Here is an 11738-nt window from a genome sequence, read left to right as displayed (position 1 = left end):
GGAATGGACTGCAGGGAACCCAAATAGGATGTGGTGGATGACAGCCTAATGCTGTAAATGAAAGGTGGCAAATTAGAAATCACAAGCAGGGGAGTTTTTGGATCCATTTCCTGCTAGCCAAGCCAGATCAACCTTATTTTTTTTAGTTATTTTAGCTCTGGGAGAATTTAAAGGGGGGGTGGGGGGGATGAATTCCCCTGCTTTTATACCACTATCAGTTTAAAGTGCCCTGCTGTCAATCACCCCCTGAAAGTGACTGGCATCTCTGATTCCTTTCAGCTCTCCTCTGCTTCTTACTCTGCTGGGAGAGGAGCTTCAATGCTAGTCTCTTTCCACTCTGAGCGGACACAGCTCCTGTGGTCTTTTCCCTCCTAAAGCCTACTGATGTTTCCATTGTTTCCCCATTTCTCATCTGGCCGGTTGCTGCTCCTAGATCCTTTGCTAGCAGCCATCTTGGACTGCAGAGGGGCCAAATCTTCTAGCCAAATTTGCATTAGCAGAGTACAGAGCTTGATTTACCGTCTTACTTCCAAGCCACCTTTGGGCATCTGGGACTCAGCACCTGGGAAACAGCACCGAGACAATGGTGGTGGAAGAATGATCTTGTGCTGGCTTGCAGGGACTTTACCACATCCTGTCTTCCAGCCTGTCTGGGTAAAAAGCTTTGCAAGAGCACCCCCAGACACAGCTTTCTGATGCTCTTTCCTTGCCGGCTTGAGAGTTCCGGCACTTTTTCCAGGAAAAAAAGCCCTGGTTCCATATAACTGGTAATAGTTAATATTATACATTAAGTGAACATTAGAAAGCACTGCATGTCGCTAACTTCAAGTTTATCTCGGTGTTTGTTATCGTGTAATACTGGCCCCAAGTGGCCATTGTTGAGTATTTTATTCTTTATCATTGGCTTGCTTATATTGAAATGCTTAACAGCAACAAACCTAGAGCCTGTTTTTTTCAGATATACCTCTGGGTTACAGTGAGGCAGGTGTTGCCATCACAGACTTCCCTCAAAAGAGTTGCAGTCAGTTTCTCTGCACCTCAGACTTTGTGCAACATCTAGGAATTCACACTGGAATCCTAAGAACAGTTACTGGTGCAATCAGTGCTCTTAATGTGCTTAGGATTGCTGCCAATTTTCATCACTGAGTACCCCACCTTAACTAAGAGGCAGGGCTCATGATTTCACATAATCTACAAATAGGATCCAAAACTGGTCCTTTCTAAGGCAACTGTTGTTTTTTCACATCTTGCTTGCAAGACGAGCATTAACATACTATTCTCGCAAAACATTAATGTTTAAAGAACCAAAATGGGAATACCAGTATCATACTGTGGAAATAAATATATCTATAAAACTTGGTTTTATATCTCAATAAAACTTGGTTGGTCTTAAAGGTGAAACTTGACTCCTGCTTTGTTAAAAAGTAAATTAGATGGACAAAAACATCACTATCCAATGCATTCCCCTTTTAGCTATATTGACATATTCAAATAGGGATATTGGATGTTTTTCCCATTACATATACTGAACCCATCTCCCATTATATTTTAATGTATTTTTCTCCTAATGGCAAACTATATGTATGTTACATGTTAAAAGGTAGATTAGTTGGATGGGAAAACTCCTGAGATAGAAATGCCTTCCTTTAGGCCCAGGAACAGACATTCTCACATTTTGACATATTACTGTTTTATTGCTTTCGCATGCTCATGCTACTCAGATCACCGGTTTGCTCAATTAGTTAATTTTACTATTCCGTCATTGGATCTTAAGTTTGAATCATTTTGCATTCTGAGCCACTGCCTACCAGCTATGTGTGACTCTGCTCACTGCACCGGATTCCTCGTCTGATGAAGTATGCTTAGCACATGAAAGCTTACGTTCTCAATAAAACTTGGTTGGTCTTGACTCCTGCTTTGTTCAACTGCTTCAGACCAACAAGGCTGCCCTCTTGGATCTATATCCGCGAAGTGCAACCAATACCCAGGCCACAGTAGATCTGTTTGTTCACCATTTGCATTCTGTAGTTAGGCAAGGATTGTATAACTAATACATGTTATGTAAATTAATGATTGCCAGTAAGCAGTACATTTAGTCAACTGAAATGTTGACATGTCCATGCATAAGATCCTAACTCTATAACCAGTGTGAAACAGGAATCCTCGCTTCAGTGTTTGATAAAATTACTGATGAAAGATTTTAAACCCAAGCCTGTCCTTTGTAGGACAGTGTTTAAAGGTTTATTGCAAGCAGGGATTGAAGCATTTCAAGCAGGGATTGAAATGTTGATATATAAATACACAAAGTAAATAAAATATATTAAACTACTCATGAAAATGTTTGCAGGTAGAACATGAACAGTAATTTTAACTGTGAATATAATAAGGGAGCATTGCTAATATTTCAATAATTTAAAAAATGAAAATTTGCTGTTGGATTTATTAGGTAAGAGCGGCCCTGTGGCACAGAGTGGTAAAGCTGCAGTACTGTGATCTGAACTCTCTGCTCAATCCGGCGAAAGCTGGATTCAGGTAGCCAGCCCAAGGTTGACTCAGCCTTCCATCCTTCCAAGGTTGGTAAAATGAGTACCCAGCTTGCTGAAGGGAAAGTGTAAAAGACTGTGGAAGGCAATGGCAAACCACCCCATAAAAAGTCTGCCGTGAAAGTAACATCACCCCAGAGTTTGAAATGACTGGTGATTGCACAGGGGACCTTTGCTTATTAGGTAAGAGTCAACAGACTTCAGTACAGAAGCTTTTCCTTGGCAGCTGCTAGTTCAAAAGACCCAAGTATATACTGCGAGAACCTAATAAAAAAATATTAACCATATTAATGTACCTTTTAAAAACTTCAGCCTTTATCATACTTAGCTATAATCCCTGCTTGTTTACCCCAATAAACCTTTATACACTGCCCTACAAAGGACAGGTTTGGGTTTAAAATCTTTCATCAGTTATTTCATCAAACATTGAAGTAAGCCGATTCCTGTTTCACACTGGTTATATAGTTAGGAACAGAAATGTTATGATAGTTGCCATCTCTCTGAAAAGAGAGGGGAGGGAAAGAGGAAGTGCTCTTTTTATATGTATTTGCATGAGTGGTTGCAAAGTCAAAACGGCCCAGTGCAAAAGAAACGTGATCCATCTTTCCCATGCAAAGGCTACCACACAGCAGTTAACATCAAGAGTAGGCTCCAGGAGCCCCAGATAGGACTACCAACTCCACCACAGATGCTTGATTGGTGGGGCAAACTTGAACATACCTTGAAGAGATGTGCTCAGGATTGCCGTCAGTCCTCACATGGTTAGTATCGTACGAAAATGGGGAGAAAAGTGTACTATCCCTATTTAACGATATAAACAAAGATTCAGGACACCCTGTTGGTGTGAAGCAGTAGAACAAAATTTGAGTCCAACCGCACCTTTTAAGACCAAAACAGTTTTAATCAAGGTATAAGCTTTCATGTGCATACACACTTCAGATACATTGAAATGGAAATTACCAGACCAAACATGTAGGTGGAGAGTAAGCAGCAAATTAACATGCAGAATACTAAAGCTGTTTGACAGATGCAAGGATCAAACTGGAATAACAAGCTTAGTTTACGTGGTCACAATTTGTTTTGGTTTAATTCAAGGGGGGGGGGACATCATGAAAGAAAGAAATATATCAACATCTGAAATGGATTCATCCTTTGCATGGACTGGGAACTAACATTTTAATATATGCCTATGCACTGAAGCTTATACCTTGAATAAAGCTTGATCTTTAAAGGTGCCATTGGACTCCAACTTCGTTCTATATACGCAAAAGCAGAGGTGGTGCAGACTCCTGAGAGCAATCCCAAATGTCCCACGAATATTTGACAATGAGAATCGAAGTATTCGTACTACAGCCGGTTTAAAATTCCGCTAAAAACGCTGTGAAGCTACAGAGAAGTACTACTTGTCTTACATAATTTCAACTATGAATATAATAAGGTAGCATTGCTAGTATTTCAACAATAATTTAAAAAATGAAAATTTGCTGTTGAATTTATTAGGTATGAGCGTCCCTGTGGCACAGAGTGGTAAAGCAGCAGTACTGCAGTACTGTGATCTGAACTCTCTGCTCACAACCTGAGTTCGAATCTGGCGGAAGCTGGATTCAGGTAGCCAGCCCAAGGTTGACTCAGCCTTCCATCCTTCCGAGCCTTCCATCCTTTTTCTGTGACTGAGAGACTACGAAGAAGAAGATATTGGATTTATATCCCGCCCTCCACTCCAAAGAGTCTCAGAGCAGCTCACAATCTCCTTTCCCTTCCTCCCCCACAAGACACCCTGTGAGGTAGATAAAGATATTGGATTTATATCCCGCCCTCCACTCCAAAGAGTCTCAGGGCGGCTCACAATCTCCTTTCCCTTCCTCACCCACAACAGACACCCTGTGAGGTGGGTGGGGCTGGAGAGGGCTCTCACAGCAGCTGCGCTTTCAAGGACAGAGTCGCAGAGCGGCTCACAATCTCCTTTACCTTCCTCCCCCACAACAGACACCCTGTGATGTGGGTGGGGCTGGAGAGGGCTCTCACAGCAGCTGCCCTTTCAAGGACAGAGTCGCAGAGCGGCTTACAATCTCCTTTACCTTCCTCCCCCACAACAGACACCCTGCGAGGTGGGTGGGGCTGGAGAGGGCTCTCACAGCAGCTGCCCTTTCAAGGACAGAGTCTCAGAGCGGCTCACAATCTCCTTTCCCTTCCTCACCCACAACAGACACCCTGTGAGGTGGGTGGGGCTGAGAGGGCTCTCACAGCAGCTGCCCTTTCAAGGACAGAGTCGCAGAGCGGCTCACAATCTCCTTTACATTCCTCCCCCACAACAGACACCCTGCGAGGTGGGTGGGGCTGGAGAGGGCTCTCACAGCAGCTGCCCTTTCAAGGACAGAGTCTCAGAGCGGCTCACAATCTCCTTTCCCTTCCTCCCCCACAACAGACACCCTGTGAGGTGGATGGGGCTGGAGAGGGCTCTCACAGCAGCTGCGCTTTCAAGGACAGAGTCGCAGAGCGGCTCACAATCTCCTTTACATTCCTCCCCCACAACAGACACCCTGCGAGGTGGGTGGGGCTGGAGAGGGCTCTCACAGCAGCTGCGCTTTCAAGGACAGAGTCGCAGAGCGGCTCACAATCTCCTTTACATTCCTCCCCCACAACAGACACCCTGTGAGGTGGATGGGGCTGGAGAGGGCTCTCACAGCAGCTGCCCTTTCAAGGACAGAGTCGCAGAGCGGCTCACAATCTCCTTTACATTCCTCCCCCACAACAGACACCCTGCGAGGTGGGTGGGGCTGGAGAGGGCTCTCACAGCAGCTGCCCTTTCAAGGACAGAGTCTCAGAGCGGCTCACAATCTCCTTTCCCTTCCTCCCCCACAACAGACACCCTGTGAGGTGGATGGGGCTGGAGAGGGCTCTCACAGCAGCTGCGCTTTCAAGGACAGAGTCGCAGAGCGGCTCACAATCTCCTTTACCTTCCTCCCCCACAACAGACACCCTGTGAGGTGGGTGGGGCTGGAGAGGGCTCTCACAGCAGCTGCGCTTTCAAGGACAGAGTCTCAGAGCGGCTCACAATCTCCTTTCCCTTCCTCCCCCACAACAGACACCCTGTGAGGTGGGTGGGGCTGGAGAGGGCTCTCACAGCAGCTGCCCTTCCAAGGACAGAGTCTCAGAGCGGCTCACAATCTCCTTTCCCTTCCTCCCCCACAACAGACACCCTGTGAGGTGGGTGGGGCTGGAGAGGGCTCTCACAGCAGCTGCCCTTCCAAGGACAGAGTCTCAGAGCGGCTCACAATCTCCTTTACCTTCCTCCCCCACAACAGACACCCTGTGAGGTGGGTGGGGCTGGAGAGGGCTCTCACAGCAGCTACCCTTTCAAGGACAACCTCTGCCAGAGCTATGGCTGACCCAAGACCATGCCAGCAGGTGCAAGTGGAGGAGTGGGGAATCCAACCCGGTTCTCCCAGATAAGAGTCCGCACACTTAACCACTACACCAAACTGACTACGTAAAATTGTATGGAATTATCATTGCCTCAAGAGCATACAGAATAAGCCCAGTATCTAAATACTCTGAGCCCTCCTTTTGCTCAGAATGAAAGGTCGAGCCCAGCTAGAGGGCAGAGGCTGCCTTGGTTTCTACCGGTGCCTTCGTCGCCATCGAGTAAACGCATTGCCGAAAGTGTTTAACGGAACGGTACGATATCCAGGAGGTTGCAATCAAGACTTGTGGGTCCGCAGTTGCCGTGGAGACGAGCCCGGGCGGCCGCCTCGGGGCCTCGCCGCTTTGAAGTCCCACCAAACCCCTGTCCCTCGACCCAGCTTTCAATCAGATGGGCCGCCTTCTCAGGCTCCGCCCCCTGTTGCCAAGGAAGTGAGGTCACATAATATGGCGGCCTGAATCTAGCTGCGCTGAGGGAGGATCTGGGTGCCGCGGAATCGGCGTCCATCCTTCCCGGCTGGGGTGTCTCGTCGGCCCTGAATCCCTCGGGCATCGGGAAGCGGGACTGAAGGCCGCGATGGTCGTCGGAGTAGCCCTGCTTTGAGTCGGGAGTCGTCGCAACCGAGTCTAGCCGCCTCGATGGAGTTGAGAGTCGGGAACCGGTACCGGCTTGGCCGGAAGATCGGGAGCGGCTCCTTCGGGGACATTTACCTAGGTGAGCAGGCCGGGTTTCGGGGTGAGCCTGGGGTTGGGTGGGCTCCGTGAGGCCTGCCTTGGGAAGCGGGTCTCCTGGAGGAGGCATGGGTAGCTTCGCCTGTTCGTTTAGCCGGGAGCCTCAGTTGGCGATGCTCTTTCTTTCTCCGTGGGGTGATAGGAACGCCCAAGAGCCGCAATGAGCGCGGTGTCGGGGAATGAGTCCCTTGCTTAGCCTGCCCGGTTATAACCAGACTTATTTGGAGTAAGGCCCAGTTTCTTGAGTGGGATTTGCTTCCGAGTAAACATGTTTTCAGTCTTCCGTCCTTATGATTCGTGTTCCGGAAGTGGGGGCCGGAGTAGTGCTTGGCAACTTCCTCTGTGACCTTGGGTAAGTCACTTTTCCTCCCTCACTTTTGGTTTCCCCAAGCTGGGCTTGAGAGGATCCTGCCCTTGTTACTTAACTATACACTTCTGGAGGTGCCCTGTGGATTTCTGAAGCATAATCAGTTGCTTATGAGGGAGACCATTACGATATTTGAACTGACCGTAAATGACTGGCCATACCGTAGACCTTTATTGGCATTAATACGAGAATACAGTGTACTTTAAAACCAACCGTGGCACTATAGAATATAATAAAACCTTAAAAAAAAACAGCAAAAGTTAAATGACGTAAAATAGCAGTAGGCTATGCATGAGTAAAAGCCTCTCTTTGATTTGGATCGCAACCTGTAAAACAGCAAGCAACGCGAGTAGGGACAAAGCTGTGTTTTCCGTGGAGTAAAAAACGAACCTTGGCATTGTCAGAAAGGCCTTGATGGTCAGAAAGCAGCGCATCTAGGTATCTTGCACGTGGACTGCTATAAAAAGGGCAGTCCAAAAGAACATGAGGGACCGTTTTGAACTGTTTGTGCTGTCCGGGCTCCAGAAATGAATTCAAGAGACCAAACCCTGAGGCTTAGATAGTTTTGTAAGCATCACCTTTTGTAGCTTTCCATGCCTACGGTGGCTCAGTGGTAGAGCGTCTCCTTGGTAAGCAGAAGGTCCCAGGTTCAATCCCTGGCATCTCCAAAAAAGGGTCCAGGCAAATAGGTGTGAAAAACCTCAGTTTGAGACCCTGGAGAGCCACTGCCAGTCTGAGTAGACAATACTGACTTTGATGGACCAGGGGTCTGATTCAGTATAAGGCAGGTTCATATGTTCCAATGTACTGTTATAAGGCTTCTTTTCTTAAGCTGAGCATATCTGGAAGGTATGTGTTTTCTTTTCTAGCAGAAAGGTTTGCTAATTTATCTTTAAACTAAGTACCCAGTTTTGATAATTGTGGGCCACAACCAGAGGCCTCTTAAATGGCAATGAATGTTTAATAGACCCTGAGGATTGATGTGGATTTTCTGTTTCATTTGTAAACTGTAAGCTAATCTGCGTGGCTCCTTTCAAACTGATATGTTCGATCCCAGCAGAAGCTGGGTTCAGGTAGCCGGCTCAAGATTGACTCAGCCTCCTATCCTTCCGAGGTCAGTAAAATGAGTACCCAGCTTTCTGGGGGTAAAGTGTAGATGACTGGGGAAGGCAATGACAAACCATCCCGTAAAAAGTCTGCTGTGAAAACTTTGTGAAAGCAACATCACCCCAGAGTCAGAAACGACTGGTGATTTACCTTTTTAAGCCAGAAAAATATCTGGTAATATGCTGGCAAATAGGTTTGGTCGCAATCCTGCAAGGTCCTCTGCTAAGCATTGCGGTATGCACTAAATGTCTTTAATGGGATTGCTGACTATACATGCTGATATACAGAAGTGTAAGGCAATCCAAGTCTGAGGACTTGTGGTTTAAAATACACTAATTTGTGCATAAGAGGAGCAGGGATTCCATCTGTGAAATCTGTTAGCTGTTGTTTAAAGTACACCACTGTACAATTTTGCTCTTTAGCAGTGTTCTTTCTTAGAATGCTGACGTGCTTAATCACTTATGTGCCTGTATATTCTTAACTGCTTGTATAAAAAAAAATGAAAAATCAAACGTCTGTTTGACTGTACATTATCAAGGATCAGAAGACTGGTTTGCTGGTGTCTCTGGTGCTAGTTCTCAAACTACTTGAGAACTGTTTTAAAAGGCTTTCATTGCTATTCATACGCTGACATTATTAGAGGGTTATAAGGTAGTGCTTCTGGAGCTATATATAAGGGTGTGCCCCCAGCAGTAGAAAGAGTTGTCATTCTTTTCTGTTGTAGCTCCACCTATGGGAGCAGTAGTTAAAGCTGTCACGCAGGTTGAGAGACTTCATATAAAAACAAAGGGATGTTATTAATCTTAATAACCCTATTCATCTAGGTATCAAATCTGCAGCCAGACATGAACAGCTAGTTTGTGAGAAGTAGCTGTCTGTTTTGATTTTCTTTTTCGTCCTAGAAAGTGTGCAGTTATTATCTGGACTGTATACAAATACAGTGTCTTAAAGCTAGAGGGGCTGTCAGAGAGAGAATAACGCCACTGCACCAATGTATATGGGATCTATCCCTTTTATATTAGCAATCACCCCTGAGTCTCTATGAATCTACTGAGACTAGTGAAAGCATAACACTGTGGATATTGAACTGTTTCACCATCCTGTTAATTTTTTTAAAAAACCCTTCAAACTTGTAGTGCTGGAGCTTTTACTAACCCTAAATATAGTTGTATTGTATGCCTGTAGTGAGTGCGTGTAAACCTGAAACCAGTGTAATTGGAAGATGTCAAGAGAGGAATAAATAAGAGTAATAATATTTAATTTATATCCTGCCCTCCCCGCTGAAGCAGGCTCAGGGCGGCTCACAACACAGGCACTTCAACAATTGAAACAATACATATTAGAAGTACATACATATTATAACTCAACCATTTATAGAATTCATCATCGTTGTAATTCAGAACATTCTAGGATTAAATTAATATAAAGAACTTGGTGTTATACATCGTACCGTTTTTCCGTGGCAACAGTATTCATTCAACAGTATGCTGTAAGATCATTAAGTAAAGGCCAACTGAAAAAGAGCGGTCTTGCAGGCCCTGCGGAACTGAGCAAGGCCTGCACCTCTTCTGGCAATTGGTTCCACCAGTGGGGGGCTGAGATCAAGAAGGCCCTTTCTCTAGTAACTTTCAGTTTGGCCTCCTTCGGCCCAGGGACTGTCAATAGGTTTTAAGAACCAGATCGCCGTACTCTCTGGGGAATATATGGGGAGAGACAGTCCCTAAGGTAGGCAGGTCCTTGGCCATATAGGGCTTTAAAGGTAATGACCAGCACCTTGTACCGAATCTGGTACACTATTGGCAAGCAGTGCAGTTCCCGCAGCCCCGGCTGTATGTGCTCCCATTTAGGGAGCCCCAATAACAGCCTGCCTGCTGCATTCTGCACTAGCTGCAGTTTCCGTGTTCAGCACAGGGGCAGCCCCATGTAGAGGGCATTACAGTAGTCCAACCTCAAGGTGACCGTCGCATGGATCACTGTTGCTAGGTCGCTGTGCTCCAGGAAAGGGACCGACTGCTTCACCTGCCTAAGATGAAAAAAAGCGGATTTAGCAGTGGCTGCTATCTGGGTCTCCATTGTCAGGACAGGCTCCAGCAGCACCCCCAAGCTCTTGACCTTGCATGCCATTTACAATGGCGCACCGTCAAATGCTGGTAGGGGGATTTTCCTACCCAGAACGCCGTGACGTAGGCAAAGGACCTCTGTCTTCACTGAGTTCAACTTCAACCTACTCAGCCTGAGCCAGGCTGCCACAGTTTGCAACGCCAGGTCTAGGTTTTTTGGGACACAGTCAGGCTGGCCGTCCATCAGTAGATAGAATAATAATAATAATATTTGGGTTGGGTGTCATCAGCATATTGGTGGTAGCCCAACCCATACCTCCAGGCAATCTGGGCAAGGGGGCGCATGTAGCTGTTGAATAATATCGGGGAGAGAACCGCCCCCTGTGGCACCCCACAATTAAGCAGGTGCCTCTGGGACAGTTCACCCCCAATCGCCACCCTTTGTCCCCGACCATCAAGGAAATAATAATCATTATTATTATTATTATAAGGAAAGAGGAAAGCCATTGCAAGGCCAACCCCTGGATCCCCGCGTTGGTGAAGCGGCGGGTCAGCAACTGATGGTTGACTGTATCGAACACAGTCAATAGGTCTAACAACATCAGTACTGCTGAGCCGCCTCGATCCAGATGTCGCTGGAGGTCATCCACTAGGTGAGAGTCCTTTCAACAGTCATCCACTAGGTGAGAGTCCTTTCAACTAGGTATCTTCATGAGGTAACCCATCAGTTCAACCTCCATTTTCAGTAACTGTTGGACTCTAACCTTTTTATTTTCATATTCTAGCACACACAAGACAGCCTTTATTGGCATATATAAGAATATAAGATAGAGGGTCGGCCAGGTTACATATTCTAGCATTAAGATAATTATTGCATCTAGTTCTAGTCCACCAGTGCAGTGAAAGCTCTTCCTCCTGTCAGCTACTAAGAAACACAAAACCAGTTTTTTCAGATACCAGAAGCTAAACAGGAGTCAGCCCTGGTTAGTGCTTGGGTGGGAGACCACCAAGAAATTCCAGGGTTCCTATACAGAGGAAGGCAATGGCAAATAACCTTTGCTAGTCTGTTGCCCGGAAAATGCTTTTGGGTTGCCATGTCAGCTGTGACTGCACTTTACCCACACACTTATACACACCCCAATTTCTAAGCCAGATTTTTAAGTATAACTTAAGATTCTCCTACAGAAAGGAAGGCAGTTTAAAGTAGTAATATAAAACATTTTTTTGTTTCAGTCTTAGGGAGTATCTGACTTTCTTAAGAATCTTTTGCCTCCTTTTTTGTTTTTTTAAAATTATCTCGTGTATTGCATACCTGTCATGCAGATGGCATTGCTATCAAATACTGCTCAGGGGGCGGGGTGAAAAAAAGTTTGCCTTTCCACTCTGAGTCTCCAAGACAGTTGTAGGTGAAAGAATATATGCTAAAGAGAAAGTTTTGCTCATGAAATACTAGAATACCCACCTTTGTATTATGTGGTACAAAGTTACATGTCTTTGACAATGACC

General features: G+C 45.9%; 1 protein-coding gene across 4 annotated transcripts in view; it reads left to right on the top strand.

Moving 5' to 3' along the window:
- Positions 1–6403: 6403 nt before the first annotated feature.
- CSNK1D (casein kinase 1 delta) overlaps positions 6404–11738 on the top strand; it is a 54030-nt gene continuing 48695 nt past the window's right edge. For 3 of the 4 annotated variants that reach the window (XM_060251918.1, XM_060251919.1, XM_060251920.1), the window contains exon 1: positions 6405–6681. In XM_060251918.1, the coding sequence (XP_060107901.1) occupies positions 6606–6681 (76 nt within the window). In that variant the 5' untranslated portion in view covers positions 6405–6605. Of the gene's footprint in view, positions 6682–11738 lie in introns of all 4 variants that reach the window. The other variant, XM_060251922.1, reaches the window with a different exon arrangement.

Source organism: Heteronotia binoei, chromosome 13 (genome assembly GCF_032191835.1).
Source record: "Heteronotia binoei isolate CCM8104 ecotype False Entrance Well chromosome 13, APGP_CSIRO_Hbin_v1, whole genome shotgun sequence".
NCBI lineage: Eukaryota > Metazoa > Chordata > Lepidosauria > Squamata > Gekkonidae > Heteronotia > Heteronotia binoei.
This window is presented reverse-complemented; position numbering and strand designations above follow the sequence as displayed.